This window comes from Caretta caretta, chromosome 1, assembly GCF_965140235.1.
Source record: "Caretta caretta isolate rCarCar2 chromosome 1, rCarCar1.hap1, whole genome shotgun sequence".
NCBI classification, from domain to species: domain Eukaryota; kingdom Metazoa; phylum Chordata; order Testudines; family Cheloniidae; genus Caretta; species Caretta caretta.
Genome location: NC_134206.1, coordinates 228,338,869 through 228,361,899, shown reverse-complemented (window position 1 = coordinate 228,361,899; position 23,031 = coordinate 228,338,869). Strand labels below are relative to the sequence as shown.

Sequence of the window (23,031 nt, the reverse complement as noted above, 5' to 3'; positions counted from 1 at the left end):
ACTCAGATACTACAATGGTGAGGGGTGGTATAAGACCCTGAATAGAATAGAACAGATTTTCAGAAGAGATTTGGAGGAGGATGCTTGGAGGAAGAGGTGCTGGTAGAAGGAAGCTGTTCAAATCAAATGGACAATGTTAATAAAAAGGCCTGGAGTCAGGAGTGGGAGAGGGTGACAGAGGATCTGACCCAAAGCCTACTGTAGTCAACGAGAGAGAAAGAATTCAAAGCAAGAAGGACATACTATTTAGATACAAAATAGAGCTGAATCTGTAATTTTTTCATCTGTCAATTTTATTTGTCCACAAAGTACCCTGCACACCTCTGATGCTGTGTACGTAATAAATAATAATATTATTGGAGTGGTGAGAGAGGAGACAGATTTTATTAGTATGTAAGAAAAGCAGGTTTTTAGCTAGTAAGAGTAGAGGGAAAAGGAAATACTATCCTCTCACTAACATCACTGAAATAAGTATAATGTGCGAGGCAGTGTAGTCCAGTGGATGGGGCACTGGATTGGGAATCATGAGACCTGCATTTGATTTGCTATGATGTAACCTTGGGCAAGCCACTTCTCTTCTCTGTGCTTCAGTTTCCCCATCTATAAAATGGGCCAGGGCTTAAATTCTCACAGAGTATTTTCCAGAGCTCCGGGGCTTGGGAGGTGCTGGGCTCGGGGCTTCAGCCCTGCGGGGCACACTAGTACTCAGAACTTCAGCCCTGTGGGAGACACCTGGGCTCCTATGGGTTTGAAAACATTTACCGGAGCTCTGCTCTGGATGGCTCCAGCTGAATTTAAGCCCTGAAATGGACAAAGCCATACTTGTCTTCTTTTGGACAGTCTTTTGTGATCTACTGATGAAAAGCTCTATAAACGGGATAAATATAATTAGTATTATGGACGGGACTCTGCACGCATGTGTAAATCTGGAGTAACTCCACTAACTGCAAAGGAAATACTCCAGATTTACATTAGCACAACTGTAGGGTCTCCTATGGGGGGAGTAGGGGCATTTTGTCTTGAATCCCCCAATTTGTGAGGGCCCCCAAATAGAGTGGTGTTGTGCCTGGCTCATAGGGTTTGCAATGCCACTAACTGAAATTTGGCCTGAAGGCCCCTCTGTCATACCATGAGGGTGAGGGTACTGTGAGAAGGTACTGTGCACTAATACCAAGCCATGGGGATGCATTCCTGAAAAAAACAATTTTTTGACATTACTCATAGAGACTTACAAATAACTCAACACAAGTTTGCCAGCATTCCAATCTTGCATGTAACCCAGGTTTTTATTCAGGTTAAAAGCTATGCAAGGAGTCTCTGAACAGGAGCATAACTGGCAGCAGGGAGTCTTTTTAACATTGAACAGAAAAAAAATATCAAGATGAAACTGAAGTATGTTGATGTTTTAACATCCTCATTCCCAATTTGTATACAACAACCAGAAACTCATTTTTATAGAGGACCAAATTCTCAAACAACATTCAAATTTCCCCAAAACATAACTGCACATATCCTGCAATACTGACATTACATTGCATCTAAATCTTGACTAGTAGCAGATACACTTTTAGTCCCAACACTGTAGATTACTCCTGCTTCCAGCATACACACATAAATATGCCGATCATGCCCCTACCTACTATAACTGCTTCAGAACACCTCTCTACAACTCCTGTCATGGAGACCCTTGAAGTGTGTGTGGGGGTGTCTCTGTGGGCATTGGAAGGAGCCAAGATCTGGGTAGACTACATCTGACCATATTCTCCCCACCCCATCCCACCCCTTTTTTTTTCTGGTAGGTACTTTTGAACAGCATTCTACCAGAATATATCAAATAGTATTCCTTCAGGGAATGCTGTAAAGCTTATCTTTTTAGCCAAGCCTTTAGGAAGGGACGGGCCTAATAGGGTTGAGATTAATGGGAAAGGAAAGTGTTGGACAATTTTCTTTTTTGTTTTGGGAACTGAAGAGGTCCTGGGCCTGTATAAATTGGCATAGCCTGATTGGCTTCAGTGCCAGTTTACAGCAGCTGAGGATCTGACCCCAGGTCTTGTCTTTCATGACAGCTATCTTCCTCCATCATATTTGTGCATGTTAATTTCTTATTGCAGAACCCAATTTTAGGCATGCTGGGCTGTGAGAGTGTTATTGCACTGACTCAAAATATGCCATCATAGAGGAGGTACATGGGGGTGGGCTAGAAGAATTGCCACCAAGATCCACTCCTGCATGAATCCAGAGACTAAAACCCTGACATGGGCATCATCATAGCCTATTTGCAGGTTGGGTGGGTGTATTCCATCCCATTCCACCCCACTCCTGCTTAGTTCCTCATAAAAAGCCAGACTGTTTGGGCTTTATGCACAATGCATTTCATCATCAGAGAACTTTGCAACCACTAGACCTGGTTCTCTTCTCACACAGTTTTACACCTGTGTAACTCAATTAGCTTCAATCAGAATTTACTTCTCCTAGTGTAACTGATGGTAGAAACAGGCCCTAAATCAATAATGAGTTCCCCAAAGTAGGTAACTATTATTATCCCTATTTTCCAGGTGAGGAAATTGGGGCAGAGAGTTTAAACAACTTGCCTAAGGTACAGTGTCTGAACAGGTTTCAGCCAGTAAAGGGGGCTTACACTATACTGGGGTTATCTATACTGTCACATAGGCCCAGAAATTTTGCAAAGGGACGAGTATTTTGACATTGTTTCTTAGTGGCTTTTAACAGCACAAAATGCATAAAACACAAAATTAGATTCTAACCCATTTCCTCATCACAGGAAATAACAACTCAGTCTAAACACAACAAAGTGAACTTTCATTTTTAACTCCTAGCTGCTCCATGTTACAGATGTTTCAAAGTTTCAAAATTGTTAGATTTTACTGCAGCAATAAGATCTCTTACATGAGTTTTGTTAGGAACACAAGAAATACCTGGGGCCAGATCCTCATTTGGTGTAGAGTGATTTCAGTGGAGCTATACTAACTTACATCAGCTGCGGGTCTGGCCTCTTATGTAAAAGTCTGTCTTTCATTTCCTCATGCTTCCTCGTCTGATCTTTAATTTGCACAAAATGGTTTTCATTAGATGATAAAAAAAAAAGACCATGAGTCTCTCTTAAGAACTGTCTACTATTTCCTCACGGACACATAAAAGATTTTTGAGTTAGGGAGATCAATGGCTCAGTGAGTTATGCTGCCTAGATCTGTATACAGATAGGATGCGCTCAGCATGGAACTCTCTATTTCTGTGCTGAAAGGAAGGAGTTGGCTGCTTTCATAATAACATTTTCCTTTTCCCCAGAGTCCATGGCTGGGGCTCAGGACTTATGCATAGTAAGGTAAAGAACTGGGGAGGCAGGAAACCTGTGAAAAAGTGAATGCATCCTGAGGCTGCACTAACTTTTTGAGATTCCTAGATTTTAAGGCAAGAAGAGATCATTATGATTACCTAATCTGATCTCCTGCTAACACGGACCATAAAATTTTATCTGGAAATTCCTGTAATGAGCCAAGTAACAGTGGCGCTTCCCCTGTGTTGTAGAATTCCCCCTTATGGAGGGGTCCCAGAGGTAGCAGTGGACAAGAAGCCATGCTCCCAAGAAGCCAAAAGTATATGCAGGAGACTGCAGACTAGAGCTGGGCATATAATGGATTTTTTGGTTCACTGGCAATTTTGAAAAATAAATAAATTTTTTAAAAGTTTTGTTTTGCGTCAAACCAAAAATGAAAATTTTCAAAAGTTTTGGGGGAATTGAAAAGTGGAAATTTTTTTTGAATTGCATTAAAATGAAACATTTCACTTTGATTTGACCTGAACATTTTCATTCTGATTTTGACAGAAGCAAAGGATTAGATTCACCAAACACGAAGAGAAGGGGAAAGAGAAGTAGGTTACCAGGGTCAGGGGCAAAGAGAAGATCAGTTGTGACCTTTAGCTTAGTGGTTAAGGCACTTGTCTGGGTTGGAGGAGATTCAGGTTTAATTCCCTCCTCTGCCTGATGTAGAGAAAAGATTTGAACTTGTGTTTCCGGCAGCCTAGGTGACTAGCCTACCCACCAAGCTGTAGAATCAGTCTCATGGTCTTTTCCTGGCCAATGACTATTCATTATGTCATTATGAATGACAATTAATAGTCATTGGACGAGAGAGAGAGTGTGAGACTGACTCTGTACCCTAGGCTATGGGAGACCCAAGACCCTGCTCCAATGACTGTTTAATTATTTATACACAGTGGAATAGTTTCAACAGGAGAGAGTGAGAAATATCCACACCACAATTCCTGTAGCCCAGTGGCTAAGGCACTCTTCTACAGTTGATACAAAGGCAAATCGCTTCTCCATCTCAGCCTTTCAGTCTCTCACATCTTGACTGCTGCTGCCTTCCCTACACCCACATCACTGCACTAGTCCATAAACTATAGCTGATAAAAATAATCTTCCTTAGCTGTTTCTCCAACTACATCATCCCCACTTTAAATCCTTCCACTAGCTCTTCATTTTCCAGTGCATCAAATGTCAGCTTCGTCTCTTCACATTCATGACCCTCCACAGCTCTACACCTCTGCGCTTACCCATTTTTGTCTATAGATACGTTTACATTTGATCTGGCAGGTGTGATTCCCAGCTCATGTAGATGTATCTGTGCAATGTGTGCTCAAGCTAGCACCTAAAGATAGCAGTGTGGCTGCACTGATGCAGGTGGCAAGCCTGAACTGCCACAAATGGTCACACTGCTCTTTTAGGTGCTAGATCGAGTATGTCTACTTGAGCTGGGAATCACACCTACCAGCTCAAATGTAGACATGACCTATGTCAGTGTCACTCTCTGCCCAGCCGTGATCACTCAACTGTCCATTTCTTCCACAGCTGTTTCTGCACTCTCATCCATGCTACCCATTGCTTATGAAATGCCTTTCTTGAACCGATCAATAAAGCCGCTACCATGATGTCCATGCTTTGGACAAAGTGTTTGTTGTTGAATGTAAAATTGTTATGGCCGAGGATGAAATGGATGAGGTTGGCGATGTATTTGGGGTGGAGATTTGAGGGTTGTCCATTGTCTTATAAATATTTGAAGCAGACAGCTATGCCTTCGTTGTGAAGGATGTTGGTGTATAGGGAAGTGACATCCATGGTGGCAAGGATGGTGTTTTGAGGGAGATAGTTAATGTTGCAGAGTTTGTGGAGGAAGTCGGTTGTGTCCTGGAGAAAGCTGGCCCTTTTTATGGTGAGTGATTGGAGGATGGTTTTTATGAGTCCCGATATTCCTTCAGTAAGAGTGCTGAGGCCAGATATGTGGCCTTTGGTCACCTGCCCCCGTCGATCCTAGTTTAAAGCCCTTCTCACTAGGTTAACCAGTCTGTAGCCAGTCTGTAGTCTGTATTCTATTGTTGTTTAACAGTGTGATTAATCTTGCAATTAATTGTGATTAATTTTTTAATTGTGCAATTAATTGCGATTAATTTTTTTAATCGCTTGACAGCCCTAATTTTGACCCATATGTTAGAATCATAGAATCATAGAATATCAGGGTTGGAAGGGACCTCAGGAGGTCATCTAGTCCAACCCCCTGCTCAAAGCAGCACCAATCCCCAATTAAATCATCCCAGCCAGGGCTTTGTCAAGCCTGACCTTAAAAACTTCTAAGGAAGGAGATTCCACCACCTCCCTAGGTAACGCATTCCAGTGTTTCACCACCCTCTTCGTGAAAAAGTTTTTCCTAATATCCAACCTAAACCTCCCCCACTGCAACTTGAGACCATTACTCCTTGTCCTGTCCTCTTCTACCACTGAGAATAGTCTAGAACCATCCTCTCTGGAACCACCTCTCAGGTAGTTGAAAGCAGCTATCAAATCCCCCCTCATTCTTCTCTTCTGCAGACTAAACAATCCCAGTTCCCTCAGCCTCTCCTCATAAGTCATGTGTTCCAGACCCCTAATCATTTTTGTTGCCCTTCGCTGGACTCGCTCCAATTTATCCACATCCTTCTTGTAGTGTGGGGCCCAAAACTGGACACAGTACTCCAGATGAGGCCTCACCAATGTCGAATAGAGGGGGACGATCATGTCCCTCGATCTGCTCGCTATGCCCCTACTTATACATCCCAAAATGCCATTGGCCTTCTTGGCAACAAGGGCACACTGCTGACTCATATCCAGCTTCTCGTCCACTGTCACCCCTAGGTCCTCTTCCGCAGAACTGCTGCCTAGCCATTCGGTCCCTAGTCTGTAGCTGTGCATTGGGTTCTTCCGTCCTAAGTGCAGGACCCTGCACTTATCCTTATTGAACCTCATCAGATCTCTGGATTAAGATTTCTGATGTTACCTTCCTGTGCCAAAGTGAGCACTGGGGAAGAAATCAATATAAATCTCTATGGAAATCCAGAATCCCCATTGGAGCAACAGGACCAAATTTCTGCTCTAAGTTATACTTGTGCAATTCTGGAACAACTCCACTGCAGCCAATAGAGTTATTATGGATGTATGCCTTTGTCACAGAGAGCAGAATTTTGCCTAAACTAGAATCGACGGGGACAGGTGACCAAAGCCCACAGGTAAGTCAAAAACATGGAGACCTGGGAGGAGGGTCGGAATCTGCGGGGGGAAGCATGGGCTGTTATAGCAGAAATAAGGGACAGACAAGACAGAACTGGGGGTGGGAAATCAAATCAGTTTCTTAGATGTCTGAAAACTAATGCGAGAAGTATGGGGAATAAGCAGAAAGAACTCGAAATGCTAGTAAATAAACACAACTATGACATAGTTGGCATCACTGAGACTTGGTGGGATAATACTCATGACTGGAATACTGGTATAGAAAGGTACAGTTTGCTCAGGAAGGACAGGCAGAAAAAAAGGGAGGAGGTTTTGCCTTATATGTTAAAAATGTATACACTTGGACTGAGGCTGAGATACAAATAAGAGAGAGACTTGTTGAAAGTCTCTGGGCAAGGCTAAAAGGGGTAAAAAAACAAGTTGAACTTACAAATATGGAATTATGTAAAAAAAAACTGCATTCAAGAATAAAACAATGTAAAATTTTAGAGCCTGCAAGTTTACTCAGTCCTACTTCTTGTTCAGCCAATCGCTCAGACAAACAAGTTTGTTTACATTTGCAGAAGATAATGGTGCCTGCTTCTTATTTACAATGTCACCTGAAAGTGAGAACAGGCGTTCTCATGGCACTGTTGTAGCCGGCATCGCAAGACATTTACTTGCCAGATGTGCTAAAGAATCATATGTTCCTTCATGCTTCAACCACCATTCCAGGCTACACGTGTCCATGCTGATGACGGGTTCTGCTTAATAACAATCCAAAGCAGTGTTGACTGACTCATGTTCATTTTCATTATCTGAGTCAGATGCCACCAGAAGAAGGTTGATTTTCTTTTTTGGTGGTTCGGGTTCTGTAGTTTTTGCATCGGAGTGTTGCTCTTTTAGGACATCTGAAAGCATGCTCCACACCTGTGCCTCTCAGATTTTGGAATGCACTTCAGATTCTTAAACCTTGGGTCGAGTGCTATAGCTATCTTTAGAAATCTCACATAGGTACCTTCTTTGCATTTTGTCAAATCTGCAGTGAAAGCATTTTTAAAATGAACAACGTGCTAGGTCATCATTTGAGAGTGCTATAACATGAAATATATGGCAGAATGAGGGTAAAATAGAACAGGGGACATACAATTCTCCCCCAAGGAGTTCAGTCACAAATTTAATTAACACATTTTTTTTTTAATGCTCATCATCAGCTTGGAAGCATGTCCTCTGGAATGGTGGCTGAAGCTTGAAGGGCCTACGAATGTTTAGCATATCTGGCACATAAATACCTTGCAATGCCAGCTACAAAAGTGCCATGCAAATGCCTGTTCTCACTTTCTGGTGACATTGTAAATAAGAAGTGGGCAGCAGTATCTCCTGTAAATGTAAACAAACTTGTTTGTCTTAGCGATTGGCTGAGAACATTATTGTGTATATTGAATTATTTTAAAATTATTTCATGTTTAAATGTATCTGAAACAGAGGTAGAAAAATAGTACAACAAGCACTCTTAGCTCCATCATAATTCTGAAACCTATTATCTATCTGTGCCAACAGAGGAGCCCCAATTTAGGGTTAGATTTCATCCTCTTTTACACTGACGTAAGACCATAATAACATCATGGAAGGCAGTTAGTATGGATTTATATTGATGTAATTGAGAAGAGAATTTGACCTGTATTTATTTTGACTAGGGCTGTCGATTAATCTCAGTTAACTCACACGATTTACTCAAAAAAATTAATCGGGATTAAAAAAATTAATCACGATTCATCGCAGATTTAATCGCACTGTTAAATAATAGAATACCAATTGAAATTTATTAAATATTTTGGATGTTTTTCTACATTTTCATATAGTATTCTGTATTGTAATTGAAATAAAATTATATATTGTTTATTACAAATATTTGTACTGTAAAAATGATAAACAAAAGCAATAGTATTTTTCAATTCACCTCATACAAGTACTGTAGTGCAATCTCTTTGTCGTGAAAGTGCAACTTACAAATGTAGATTTTTTTTTGTTACATAACTTCACTCAAAAACAAAACAATGTAAAACTTCAGAGCCAACAGGTCCACTCAGTCCAACTTCTTGTTCAGCTTGTGTGTTTTCAGCTACACTGAAAGATAAGATGACTTCATATTAAACTAAACCTGAATAAATCTGAATAAATAAATCTCCCTGTATTTCTCCTTATGAAAAATAATGAATAAGGCCCCTATCCTGAAAACACTTACACAGGTGCTTAACTTTGCTACTATGAGCAGTCCCGTTGAAATCAATGGAACTGCTCATGGTAGTAAAATTAAGCACCTGTATAAGTCTTTGCAGCATCAGGGCCTGAGGAACAGATACCACAATCCTCACTCAGGCAGAACTCTGTGGGATTTATCTGTTTGATCATTACAAATCAAAGCAAATTATTATTATTGTAAAACTGAAATTAATATGAACGCTTTTTCTGGGACTTAATTTGTTGATTTTTGTTTTACTTTTATTCTTATCTGATTTTTTGTTAAAATGCAGGAAAATGTACCATGGGGAATAATCATTCAGTGATAATGGTGCACGAGATGAAATAGAGGATTTTTCATCTCTGATTTCCTTGATTCCCTCACTTAATTTGGAAATTCTGCAAATGATGTGTCTGACTCCACACTCCTGAGCTTATCAAAACTCACACTGGGAGTTTTACCTGAGTGAGGAATTTGAGATCAGCTTTAAAAGGGCTAGTTGTTTAAGAAAGCACTGGCTTGACTGAAGGATGAAGGGAACCTGGGGTTCAGTAAACTCTGTTTCTGCTGATTATTCAGAATTTTTTTCATTTTTGGCCTTCTTCCCTATGTATTATATGTATTGCCTTATGTTATACATTAATGGACAAAAATGCTCTTTAGCAGATCAATAAAAAGGTTGTGGAAACAAATCTCCCAGTGCAAATGTTATCAAATAGCATCACAGAAAATAAAAGTCAGAGGGATGAATTCTCTTCTCGTGTATCTTTACTGAATTCAATGGAGGTGTTCTAGCACAGAATTTGGCCCAGAATACATTAGTGTGTTGTAAGAAACACTGGGACAGAGTCTGGTCACACAGATACCCACGTAAATTAGGAATAACTCCCTGTAGTCAGTGTAGTTATATCAGGGGTAGGCAACCTATGGCACGCGTGCCAAAGGCGGCACATGAACTGATTTTCAGTGGCACTCAGACTGCCCGGGTCCTGGCCACCAGTCCCAGGGGCTCCGCTGCTGGCCTGCGGTACCATTCGCCGGCCCCCTGCCAGCTGGGATTCCGTCCGCTGGCCCTGCTCATCCCGCTGCCGGCCCCAGTTCCTGGCCACCAGTCCGGAGGGCTCAGCTGCCAGCCCGGGGTCCGGAGCTTGGCGGGCCGCACAAAAGAACCCCGCAGGCTGCATGCGGCCCACAGGCCACGTGTTTGAGACCCCTGCACTAAACTGATAAGATCTGCATTTTAATTTAATTTTAAATGAAGCTTCTTAAATATTTTTTAAAAAACCTTATTTACTTTAAATACAACAATAGTTTAGTTATATATTATAGACTTATAGAAAGAGACCTTCTAAAAATGTTAAAATGTATTACTGGCACGCGAAACCTTAAATTAGAGTTAATAAATGAAGACTCAGCACACCACTTCTGAAAGGTTGCCGAGCCCTGAGTTATACTGTACCCTTGTAACAGTGGTGTGAGAGGAGATTCAAACCTAATACATTTAAACTGACATACAAAATGTGACATAGAATGAGACACATAGAAGAAAGAAGCTATATTATAAATGTTTGATGACAATTTCACACAGTTTTCAGGAGCAATTGGTTTATCCTAAAAAAATACAGTTAGGCAGAAAAAGTTGGATCATAATGATAGTGGTATAAATCTGTAGTAAGTGCAATGGCTTCAAGAATAATTTGGCCCACTAATGCTGTATATTTTTTTAAGGAACTGGGATGGTTGTTTTGCTTTGTTTTGTTTATTTTAAAGTATGGGATTATCAGCTCCATGATCAGAACTGGAACCCCCTATATCATCAATGACAGCAGTACATAATGAGGAAGGCATACGATCGTCCCACTTCAATAATTCAATAAATCAGGTCCAATTCTCTCACACTGGTTTGTCATTGGTGCAGTTCCATTGACTTCAGTGAATTTACCTCAGATTCACATTGGTATAACAGGAATCAGATCCATTGTGTTTTTTGTACAAGATAACTTCAAGAAGCAAAATTCAGAGCTGGATTTTGACCCCTAAATTCATGGCTAGATAAATTCTGAATTTGGCTTCAGACAGGGGACCATTTCAAAAATTAGATCAGAATCAGGATTCAGATAGTCAGTCCCTCCCCACCTCTCCCCCCAATTTGGGCTTCTTCTTAGGCCTACCTCAATCCCACACCCTCAAACAAATGATCTCAGCTCCCTTTCTCAGCAGGTGTGAAAGGGAAACAATAGGGCAGGACCAAAGCCATTTAAAGGGATGATGGAAACACCTTGCAGCTGCACCTGTGGGAGATGGACTGCGCCTCTCTCCAAGCCTTGTGAGCTAGTCCTGTTGGGCAGGGACAAGGTCTCTATCCCCGGCAGCCTGGATACACCTGTGTGTGCTGGGGGGGGGGGGGGGGGGGAAGGCATGCAAATAGGCTGAGAGAGGGAGTGGAAAGCTAGCTGCTGATTGGCTGGAGGGAGAGGCTGTCCGGTTAGTTAGGGCACAACACTGCAGGTTACTTACTGGCAGGTGAGGAGATTCAGGTGTGTTCGGTCCAAGTGCAGAGGATACAAAGCAACGAGCTAGGAGAGTGATTTTAGGCAACAGCTATTCTCTAGCATAGTTTTTGTGGGGGGTTCTCTACAGTACCTGAGCATGCAGGGCCATTGGGTTGTGCTAGCTCTTTGCTGGCTAGGGCAGCTGTGTGTGGGTAAGTGGTATCTGTCTGCCTGTAATCTCTCCCACTGAGATTTAAGTCCTTCTCACTTTTTGGTCTGTGATCACAAACAATTAACTGTTTTTATTTCCCCTTTTTTAATTTTAAGGCTTTAGGTGTCTTCCCCCTACCCGCTGGGTTTTGGGGGAAGAGCTGGGATGATCAGGGATTGTAAATCTGTATTTAAATTGCTTTGCTTCAAGCGATAAAGCAGTCCCAAGCAAACTGAGTCTTGTCTTTCTTCTGAGTTAGTCTGGTGTTTGAAGTAGTAGGGAAACTGGGGGAGGGGGGAGAGTGAGAAGCGTCGCCAGACTCAGCCTTGAGTATAAAACTTTTTGCAGGGGTTGTTGCTTATACTGCCCTGGAAGACTTGGGGATGGGGTGAGGTGGGAGAGTCTAGTACTAATCCCTACTTGCATGTGTATGCGCTTTTTTTTTCTTTTTTTCAAGACCATATTTTCAGTATTGCTCTAATCTCAAACTGCTTTTTTCCCCCTTCTAATTCAGGAGACCTAGAGACTGAATGTACCCTCTTCTGTTCCTCTGCTCAGGGCTTGCTGAAATTGCTCTCTATTCCCACTAGGGAGGATATAATAGATCTTCCCATGAGTTCCTTACTAGCACTAACTGTATCCAGAGGTTGCGAGAAGTGACTGTATTGCTTGTGGCTTTGCTCTCTTTCCAGAAAGAAGAGTGGGGTGTAAAAGGGATGGAGCATGACTCAGAAGTATTCCCAGTACAGGGTCCAAAGCCACGTTTTATTTGAAAGGGTCTTATGTCTGAGGGAGGAGGGGAAACTGATTAAATATTACACTTCTATTTCCTGTTTCTTCTAGCTCAGAATTTGAGGCCTCAGATTGCAAACCCCAAACTTGCTACAAACAATCCTACCCTTACTACAATTGCTCTAGAGAAACCTTTCTGTATGTTTGATGATTCACTGTCTCCAGGTAGCTCCTATATGGTCTACTTGTATGCAATGGCTGACTCTGGTAAGTATCTGGTTTTATTTCCTTTCTTTTTCCTTTCTCTCCCCTGCCCTCTTTGAAACTACATAATGTAATTCTTTAAAACTCTATGACCTCCACTTCTGGTGGCAGTGTGTGTGTGACAAGTGCCCACTTGTAATTGGAAGCCAGGGCAAAGAGAACAAGGGCTAAAGTACATATAGAACAAAAGCCAGTTCCTCAGAGAGTGTAAAGTGGTATACCTCTATTAGCTTTAATGGAGCCCTGCTGATCTATACCAGTTGATGGTCTGTTCTCTGCTAGGACTGGTCTTAACAAAAACTTTAGTTCTAGCACTTCAGCATAACAATGAAGTGGGCTGATATTATATTGCCTATGGCTGACTGGTCAGCATAGACAAGAACCAAGCATGTTGACTATTGTCCACTAGTCATGGGTGCTCTAACTACTAATGTTGTACATGACTGGTCCTTGTCTGTTCTGATCCACTCAGCATCAGGTGAGTTAACTGGACTGCTCAAACATGAGTACACTTTCTAATGAGGGGAAAAGATGAGGTGACTTCCTGGTGAGGGTAGTAAAAAGGATGCTTGGATTGCGGCTTCTTCCAACTTTGCTGTTAAAGGATGCAAACTGTAGGGGCAGTCAATTTAGCAACACTTGAGTGCTAAGTGGACGTCAGCAGAGCCAAGTTAATATCAGGAGGCTCGAGTCTAGGCAAAGAAGGATGAGCCTTCAAAGAATAGGTCTCAAAGTAGCAGTCATGTTAGTCTGTATTCACAAAAAGAAAAGGAGTACTTGTGGCATCTTAGAGACTAACAAATTTATTTGAGCATAAGCCATCCGATGAAGTAAGCTGTAGCTCACAAAAGCTTATGCTCAAATAAGTTTGTTAGTCTCTAAGTGCCACAAGTACTCCTTTTCTTCCTTCAAAGAATGTATGTTGAATACAAATAGTAGGCTCAACTAAGCCATGTAACAGCTTAGCAACTATAGCTGTGTCAGTAACAAGGTTCTTTCTCTCCTTAAGTCGGACACAGGAAATGAAACCTTGTGTAAGTCTGGCAGTAACAAACTAATAGCCCAGGAAATTCAATTAGCTGGCAGGCATATCCCTGGCTCCCATGGCTTACTGCATTCTGGAAGGATGGATGTGGAGATGCTTCCTTACTACTAAAGAACTTTAACTCTGAATATTTGAGAACTCCTGAAACAGACTCAACTGTCCTGGGTAGCCGTGAATGTGCTGGTATTATAGGATGTCTTAGTACTAAAACACAACTGTGTCTCATAATGGCTCCAGGCTTCTACCTGTAGAAGTTTTGTTTTTTTTTATAAAGACTTTCCTGACATGTGGCTTGTCTCAAAATATTCCACCTTGAAAGCTATCTGTTATGAAACTCCTCTCAAACTATTCTATCCCTTTTACATACAGTAAATTCCATAGCGTGCACTCCATAAATAAAACACATGCACAGCTACAAAGGAAGAACTTCTGCTTGGAGGAATTGTATTCAGCCATTGAAATGAGGAAACCTTTCCTGGCTACTTGTTGAACTGGGACAATTTCTTTAAAGTTTTGTCTCTGCCTTGGAAAGCAGCATGTTTCATCATGCTAAGGTACCCCATACGGTGAGGGGAAGCATTACTGACATGGATTTAACTTCCTCAGAACACTGTGTACATTGTCTAGCCTGGGAGTACTTGGCTTATTCCCTGTCATCAGAGGAACACACTCTGCCTTGATAATGTGCAGAGATCCTCTACTGAATATTTGAGAAGGTAACCCTGATAGGTGTGAGGCTTGATTAGTGCCACATTATTACTAATGTCTGACATGTGAATTTTTTTTCTGGGATTACATTATGGGGTAGATGAAACTTGCCCATGAACTACCACAATACTACTTCATGGTGACTTGTGGGGGTGGGGACTGGTTGGCAAATTTAAATGCATTACGACATATCCAAATGCTTAAAGCTGGGCCTTAGTGCAGCTGCACTCTCAGTACTGACTGTCCCTGGCGGGCAGGAGAGGACTGGGGTGAGTAAAGGCCAGACTATTGCCTTACACTATTTGAAATATTTGGGGGAGGGCTTGGCTCAGCTGCCTCTCCCTCCTGCAGGGATAAGTCCTGCCCCTGCTCCTTGGTACATTCACCAGTGGGTGTGGGGTGGGGCTAGTTATGAAGAGCAGCTGCATGACATGAGAAGAGGAGCAGCGGCATTTTGTGTCCACCTCAGCATGGTGAGGGGAGAGGATGAAGTAGTGGGTTTCCCAAAGATGCCTGCTAAGGAGAAGGTTGGCCCTGGGGTGGGGAGGGATTCTGTTCCATCCCCACATACTGTGCTGTCAGTAGGGGCTGCTCCTCAGTTCTTGTGGTGGGGAGCACCTACAGAGGCAGGAATGAGAGAGCATTTGTAGCCACTAAAAGTGGCAGAGGCTCAAATACAAGTGTGTTTTTGGGAGTGCAGCAGCAGAGCTTGTTGGGCTGGTCCCTGCCCCTTCCTGATTGCTGTAGTGTTGACAGCTGGCCCTCTGTGTGCCTCCTGAGAGTCCTTTGATCTAATGCTAGGAAGGACATACAGAGCCTCTGTGTGAGTGAAAATACCTACAGCCCTCTTGCTTCAAGGCATTCACCCATCCCACCCAGAAGTGGAGCACAGAAGGCTGGGGTAGCCACACAGACCCAAACACCCACTGGGAAGGACACCTACAGGAGCCACTATTGGCTTGTCACTTGAGGGATGACTTGGTTTAATTAACCAGCCTTCCAAGCTTCCTCAGCTGTCCCTTTTCAGGCTGTCTGGGGGCAATACACCCTGACAACTTACTCCACTCTGAAGCGGAGCAGCCCACAGAGGCACTCCCTCTTTCCCAAGGCCGTCTTGTCAGACGGCTACAGGAGCCATTGGGGAGATAGGAGCACAGTTGCTTCTTACACCTCTTGTGGTGGAGGCAAACAAGGCCTCTAAAAGTAAACTGATTCATGGCTTGGTGGGACAGGAGAACAGGTGCTACAGAAAGTGCTTTCCTCCCACCACCAGTGCTGGTCTTGGGTCTATCTCTTCTGGCCTCTACTGTGGCTGCTGTTAGTGATGTAGCAGGGAAGTTGGGGGCTGGGGCAAAGGAAAGGGTCTGTTGGGCCCCTAAAAGTTAAAATTGAACATGGTGGGTCTGTTCGGGTACTTCCTTTTGACAAAGCTGAGGGTTCAGTGTTGACTGGGTGGATGGGAAGGGCACTTGTAACAAACGTTATGCTGAAATATCCAATCTATCTTGCAGCAAGCACTGTAAGCTCAGCTGTGATTGACAATAGCAGTAAACCTCTCAACACCACTTTCCAAGACACCAACGGAGGACAACTTGGACCTTACAGGGCTGCATTGTTTAATGTGCCCAATTGTGCATCACCCCCCATGCTAGCTGATGTTGTAAATCTGAAAAAAGTTTCAGATGTCTTGAAACAATACCTCTTCAGAGTGGGAGATGATGTGACTTGTTTATATGACCCAAACTTCCCTGGTGCCTGTAACCCACCTCTTGCTGAGGATACAACATACAGGTATAGTTCACAATTCTCTTTTGGATAGGGGTATCCTTGCACTTGGCACTAAGGTTAACTTGGTATGAAACTAACTTGCAAGCTGCACTAACTGATAATAGTGAAACTGTTCCTTTCAACTGCAGGAACAGAGCCCTCACTGCTCCATTAAGGATGGCTCTTAGTAGAGCCAAACGCAAAGATAACCTTCACTGCCCCACCCTTGCTTAAGCCCTTCAGGGCTAGTGGTGTGTCTGGGCTGAAACTAAATTAAATGGCTACCTTTCTCAAAGTTAGTGTGAGATCCTTAATCCTTGTCTTAACTGGCTCTTGTAGAAGCTATTGAATGTCTCTGACTCAGTGCCTGCAGAGCTCTTATTCTCATCTGCTCTAGTATAATACACCAGCTGGTAATCTGACTGTCTCTTCCATGCTTTCCTGTAGCAGGGGAGCCCTGCAGCACCCAGTCTTTGGACACCATCCCAGAAACTTAGTGTAGATCATACTGAATTTAACTAGGAGACACTACTGTTGGAAGGTTGTCAACAACTAGCACAGTTAACAAGCACACAAGAACAAACTGAAAAACCTAATGTGACAGGTGGGAGAGGATTTTGTACTAACTCTCCTCTGTTGCCCCTCTAAAACTTCTGGACTAGCCAGCCAGCCACCCCTGATTGCCTGTCTCTTTTTATATGTATCTCTAACAAAGATGTTACCTAGTCTTCATTTTTTGGCAGCTACTGGATTGGTTTATGTGCCAGATTGTCAAAACATTTGCTAGAATGATTAACCTGCCTGTCTCTGCTTCCAGGTTTAAGTACCTCTTAGTAGATGTGGTTGCAGGTGTTGTGAAAGACCAAACTCTCTGGTCTGACCCAATGAAAACCAGTAGGGGTAAGTACCTCATACCAAGGTCAACTGCTCCCTCTTGGGGAAGAAATAAATATTGTGACACAGTTCCTGCTCTACCTTGATGGGTCTCGCACTTATTGGCGGATTTGCTCGCCTTGGAGCTTCACGGCAGCCCTCAGCTTGGCCGTTTTTCTGAACCCACAGTCCAAGTCGACGACTCCCGTGTCTGACCAGGAGTTGGGAGGATTTGGGGGGAACCCGGGCCCGACCTCTACTCTGGGTTCCAGCCCAGGGCCCTGTGGAATGCAGCTGTCTAGAGTGCCTCCTGGAACAGCTGTGTGACAGCTACAACTCCCTGGGCTACTTTCCCTTGGCCTCCTCTCAGCACCTTCTTTATCCTCACCACAGGACCTTCCTCCTGGTGTCTGATAATGCTTGTACATCTCAGTCCGCGTTCTCACTCTCAGCTCCTAGTGCCTCTTGCTCCCAGCTCCTCACATGCACACCACAAACTGAAGTGAGCTCCTTTTTAAAACCCAGGTGCTCTGATTAGCCTGCCTTAATTGATTCTAGCAGCTTCTTGATAGGCTGATTAGAACACCTGCAGCCAGTCTTAATTGTCTCCAGAAGGTTCCTGATTATTCTAGAACCTTCCCTGTTACCTTACCCAGGGAAAAGGGACCTATTAGCCTGGGGCTAATATATCTTTTGCTTCAACGAAAAAAAATTACTCTCCTATAGCCATCTGGCCCAACCCTGTCACAATATGCTTTAGGACATTTAGTCATTTTCTGCCAAGATGCTGGCTAAAGAGAAATTCCAGTCCTCTCTTACCAAAAAAGCTTTAATAAAGCTTAAGTGGTGGAGGTAACTCTGGAATACTACTCCTCCCCTGATGCTCTCAGGACAAAAAGCCCAAACGTGACAGACGGGGTTTTTTTTGTTTGTGTAGTGGTTTGAGCTGAGGTCTGGATTCTATTTCTGCCTCTGCTGCAGTCACTAGATAGATAAATCACTTAACCTCTCTATACCTCTATTTAAAGTGTAATATAGGGAAATATACCCAGGGCTATTTTTGAGGCTTAAACTAATTCTGTAAAAGACTTCAAGATTTCAAATGAAGGATGTTGAAATGCCAAGAAAAGTAGTACATGGACTTCAAAAGTAACACCAGATACTATGGGGTGGGGAAGGCTTGAGCCATTAACTTCCCTAGTTCATGCTGTTTAGTCACTCTTTCTGGTCTCTTGGCACCTCTAAATATGTACAGTCATTTTTTTTTCTTCATCCCACCTCTCCTAGTAAAACAGCCTTCAACAATTGATACCTGGCCTGGGCGAAGGAGTGGAGGAATGATTGTCATCACATCAGTCTTAAGCACTCTTATGTTCCTTCTAGTTGTTGGATTTCTTGCCTCCATATTCTTCTTTGTCATGTAAGTTATCGTTACACTTCACAGTCTGAGTGCAGAACTAATCACCACCAAGTATCTAACCCATCAAATGACTGGTCTGACCCCTCATTATGAATGTCTCAAGCTGGGAATTATAGCTTCTCAGCTAGTGTAATAAACAAGTGTTGTTAGGGAGACTAAAATCAAGAGCACAGGTGTCTCAACCTTCTGATCTGCACCTAAAAGCAGCATCTTCCCCTGAGAGGTAGGGTCATGACAACAGACCAAGAAAGCTAGTGACCTGTCCCTCCTACACACTAAATCACACTGTTTTACTAGAACCTTGGCCTTAGTGCTCACTTGACTTAAGTGGGTGCAGCACAATAAGTCATGGAGTTGCACTTGCTTACAGTCTGAATGTGGTCTTGCTATGAGAACATGGGAATAACTTCTAGTGTCTTGAACTGGGTACAAGGTTCTAAAGGGAGGCTGGGGAGTTGACTTAATGACCTGGAATATAGACCAAATGCTGCACCTGCTAAGGATGGTTACTTGGGCATTGGATCTTCCTGCCTCCCAAGAGATGCTAATGACAACTGTCACTCTGCAATGAGTAAAAATTTGAGTAGACTCCTGTCAGACTCTGCTGCTGTGAATGGCCTCTTGACTTATTAGAGGGGAGAAAACTAGTAATCAAGGATCAACTTAGGCCCTGTGAGGCTTAGGGGAATGAACTCTTTAGGTAACTCTAACTTACATAGGGCGTAGCTTAAAAACCTTGACATTGCAACTGTTCTTCCAATGGGTGGGGGAGGGGGGATATCTCATTCTTAGAACTGCTGTCTTAAAGTCCTGCATGCCATGAATCCTGCCTGACTTTTGGACTAAACAGTATAGGATTAAGTCCTAGATGAAATAACTGAAGAGAAACAACCATCTAAAAAAGATGGGTAGGTTTTTATAAAGCTTGGTGATAAGTGATGCTTCAATTTTTTCAAATCAGTTTTGTGACTGGCCTATAGCTTAAGAAACCTCCATCAGAATTAAAAGCTCTTTCTCTTCAAGCAGGGCAGCAGGAGAGGCATCCACAGAGACCACACACGAGTCTCTGACTACCCAGCAGGGTGTACCAAGATCTCAGGGCAGCTCTGAGGGAGTGAACCAGTGAGTCTTGAGGGAAAGAAGAGTCCATTACCATGGCTGAACGTCAACTGAACACCTACAAATGTACTAATATTAAAGAATTGCCCTTTTCTACTGAACTCTGAATAGGTCACATTGATTAGATACTCAAGTTCAGTAACTGAAGGTGAATGGCACAGGTGTTCTAAACATATAGTGTTCTTTCAACTCCCAGAGAATAGCACCACTATCTTCATTTGGCTGCAGTCACAGATTATGGCACCAAGTAATCTTGTCATTAGGCTCATGGCACTTCTATCCTACAGTTAACCCATTTTTTGGTTGCATACTTCCAAAAATGAAGAGTGGTAGAGAGCTCTGACTCTAGAATGCAGTTCATAGTCCTCAGTGACTGCCCGGCTTAGTGGGAGGAGAGAGAAAATGACCAAATGTATTAGTGTGGGCTAGAGTAACATACTCACAACTTTCAAGTTCATGCGGCTAGGGTTATTTTAGTACATAATTATCCTTGTTTATAGGTTAGAAGCTAAATAAGTTCTAAAGCTGAGCTCAACCTTTGATTCTTATTTAGCTGCTTTTACGTATGTGAGAATGTGATGTAGGTAAGGAAAGGCTTTTATATTGAGAACAGTACTTAATAGTGTATGCAGTTTAGTAAAGGCTTGATAGCAGCTGGCCTCTGATCTGATACATCAAGCTCTTAGTACCAAAATTTCTTTTAAAGAAGGGTAGAGGCAAACTAACCACCTGCTAGAAACTACAACTGAGGGATATGAATGCATAGGGCATCAGCAACTTTCTCAGCTCTAGACAGCCCCCCTGGCACCATCCTTACAATTTTTTTTTTTAAATGGCACTTCCCTGCAATGGCCAGACTTCAGGTCTCTAGTTCTACATAACTGTGGACTAGCACTGGTATACAACACTAAAGCATTTCTCTCTTAGTAGAACTAGGCAACCCTACTTCTTATGGACGTTCTTAGTGTCCAACTCCCTAGAAAATCTGGGCTGTAAATATTCAGAGAGCTTCTATCTCTCTCCAGGATTAGTGTTCTCAACTAAAATAGTGGCTGGAAGTTATGCTGCCTGAGAGACAAAGTCACTTTTAATGAAAGCTGGGTGATGGAATATGTAGCCTCTACTATTGAGAGCTAGGATATCCTTGACACTTCATACACCATGACAGTGGAGGGGGGTTTGGCTGGTTCCATCAGCTGCTAATCCTACTATAGTAACATGAACTCTTTAAACAGCACATTCTCACCTTATACTGCTGGAAGCGAGCTGGTCATGTATTTCTTTCCTTCACTACAATTCTGTCCCACTGACCAGTATAAGTGGAAAAATTATACTACCATTGAGTTTCTCCTCCCACTAGCCTTCCCAAGTTGCACTGAATATGTCTCTAGCTTGAAGCCTTCTCATAAACTCTGTGTACATAAGCAACTCCTACTGTACCCAACTAAGTATTCATAACATTCACATAGCTGTCACTGACATAATAAATTTGTCATAGACTAGTGATGAAGTCAGTTTAAGCCTGTCTCGGTTTAGCAAATATCAATCTTTTTGAAGCCACCAGTAGAACGGGTGGCTAATAAACACATCACTGGCACAATTACCCAAGTCTTTGTTAATTTTACATTAAGATATATTGAAAAAAAACAGCATATTTTTTCTGGTTTTTAACAGTTAAACTCCTTAGAGAAGTGTACAAAGGGCATTCTTTTAATGTAAAACTTCACCATAATAAAATGTTTCTTCCTAGACATCCTACTGGCTATTGTTATATGTGTAATTCTTGTCTGTAGGACAGAATAATCCAGTTAAAGATAGGTGTGGCCTACTGCAATTAGAGTAGGGGTGGGCAAACTACAAGCCGGGGGCCACATCCGGCCCTCCAGATGTTTTAATCCAGTCCTCAAGCTCCTGCCAGGGAGCGGGGTCTGGGGCTTGACCCGCTCCACGTGTGCTGTGGCACCACATGGCTCCCAGAAGCAGCAGCATATCCCTCCTCTGACTCCTATGTGTAGGGGCAGCCAGGGGGCTCTGCATGCTGCCCCTGCCCCAAGTGCCACCCCCGCAGCTCCCATGGGCCAGCAACTGCAGCCAATGGGAGCTGCAGGGGCAGCGCCTACAGACAGGGCAGCATACAGAGCTGCCTAGCCACGCCTCTATGTAGGAGTGGGAGGGGGAACATGCTGCTGCTTCTGGGAGCTGCTTGAGTCAAATGCCACCTGGAGCCTGCTCCCCTGACCCTTTCCAGCACTGCAACCCCCTGCCCCAGTCCTGATCCACCTCCCACCCTCCTGCACTCCAGAGCCTGCACCATGAGCTGGAGCCCTTACTCCCCCACCTGTACCCCAACTCCCTGCCCCAGCCCAGAGCCCCCTCCCACACCCTGAATTCCTCATTTCTTGCCCCACCCAGAGCTTGCACCCCCAGCCAGAGCTGTCACTCCCTCCCGCACCTCAACCCCAAATTTCGTGAGCATTCATGGCCTGCCATACAATGCCACATACCCAGATGTGGCCCTCGGGCCAAAAAGTTTGCCCACCCCTGAATTAGAGTGACCTATGAAAGAGATTCACAAGATAGTGTAGCATTAGCTTGCCTATTATTGCATCCAATCATTCTCCCTAATCAAAGAACTGAAGAAGTAATAAAACACCTAAACTGTCATAGGTGGGAGAGACAAGGTAGGTGAGATAATATCTTTTATTGGACCAACTTCTGTCGGTGAGAGAGAGAAGCTTTCGAGCTTACACAGAGCTCTTTGGGCTTGTCTTCACTACCAGGGAGATCGATGCACTGGGTGTCGATTTAACAGATCTACTGAAGATCTCCTAAATCAACGGCAGTCAACTTTGGTACTCCAGCTCCCCAAGAAGAGTAAGGGCAGGTCTACACTACGGCAGGGATCAATGCTCTGAGATCAATCCACCAGCAGTTGATTTAGCGGGTCTACTAATGACCCGTCAAATTGACTGCAGATCACTCTCCAGTCGACCCCTGTACTCTACCCAGGACGAGAAGAGTAAGGTTAGCCTCCCATCGACCCCCCCGGGGTGTAGACCCAGCGGTAAGTCGACCTAAGGTACGTCGACTCCAGCTACATTATTCATGTAGCTGGAGTTGCGTAGTGTAGGTCGACTTACCGTGGTAGTATAGACATAGTCTGAGGTAAGTTGACCGGAGAGTGTCTCCCATCGATGCAGTGCAGTGAAGACATCGGGGTAAGTTGACCTAAGCTACATAGCTGGAGTAGCGTAATTTAGGCCGACTTACCCTGGTAATGAAGACAAGCCCTTCTTCATGTCTGGGAAACAAGCTCATTGTCACAGCTAAATACAAGGTGAAACAGATTGTTCAACATAAGTAGTTAACATACGTTTCAATATTTCCTTTTCTCTCTAATTCCTGGGACCAACATGGCTACAACAACACGGCATACAACCTATTTCAAGGGGCCATTCAAGGTGAAGTTGCTACTTAATACCCCTCCAGTCATGGGGGAAAGGAGGGAAAACTGGAGGGTTAGGGTTAGCCTCTCCATTATAGGGAAAAAAGGAGGAAAAACTGCACAATCCCTTCAATAGTTGAGCCTGAAAGCTTAAATTCATAACTTTGTGAGACAA

General features: G+C 43.3%; 1 protein-coding gene across 4 annotated transcripts in view; it reads left to right on the top strand.

Moving 5' to 3' along the window:
• UPK3A (uroplakin 3A) overlaps positions 1–21,132 on the top strand; it is a 58,883-nt gene extending 37,751 nt beyond the window's left edge. For 3 of the 4 annotated variants that reach the window (XM_075121272.1, XM_048824865.2, XM_075121277.1), the window contains 5 exons: positions 12,327–12,482; positions 15,744–16,023; positions 16,817–16,899; positions 18,160–18,292; positions 19,319–21,132. In XM_075121272.1, the coding sequence (XP_074977373.1) occupies positions 12,327–12,482; positions 15,744–16,023; positions 16,817–16,899; positions 18,160–18,292; positions 19,319–19,418 (752 nt within the window). In that variant the 3' untranslated portion in view covers positions 19,419–21,132. Of the gene's footprint in view, positions 1–11,327; positions 11,485–12,326; positions 12,483–15,743; positions 16,024–16,816; positions 16,900–18,159; positions 18,293–19,318 lie in introns of those variants that run through there. The other variant, XM_048824861.2, reaches the window with a different exon arrangement.
• The last annotated feature ends 1,899 nt before the right edge of the window (positions 21,133–23,031 follow it).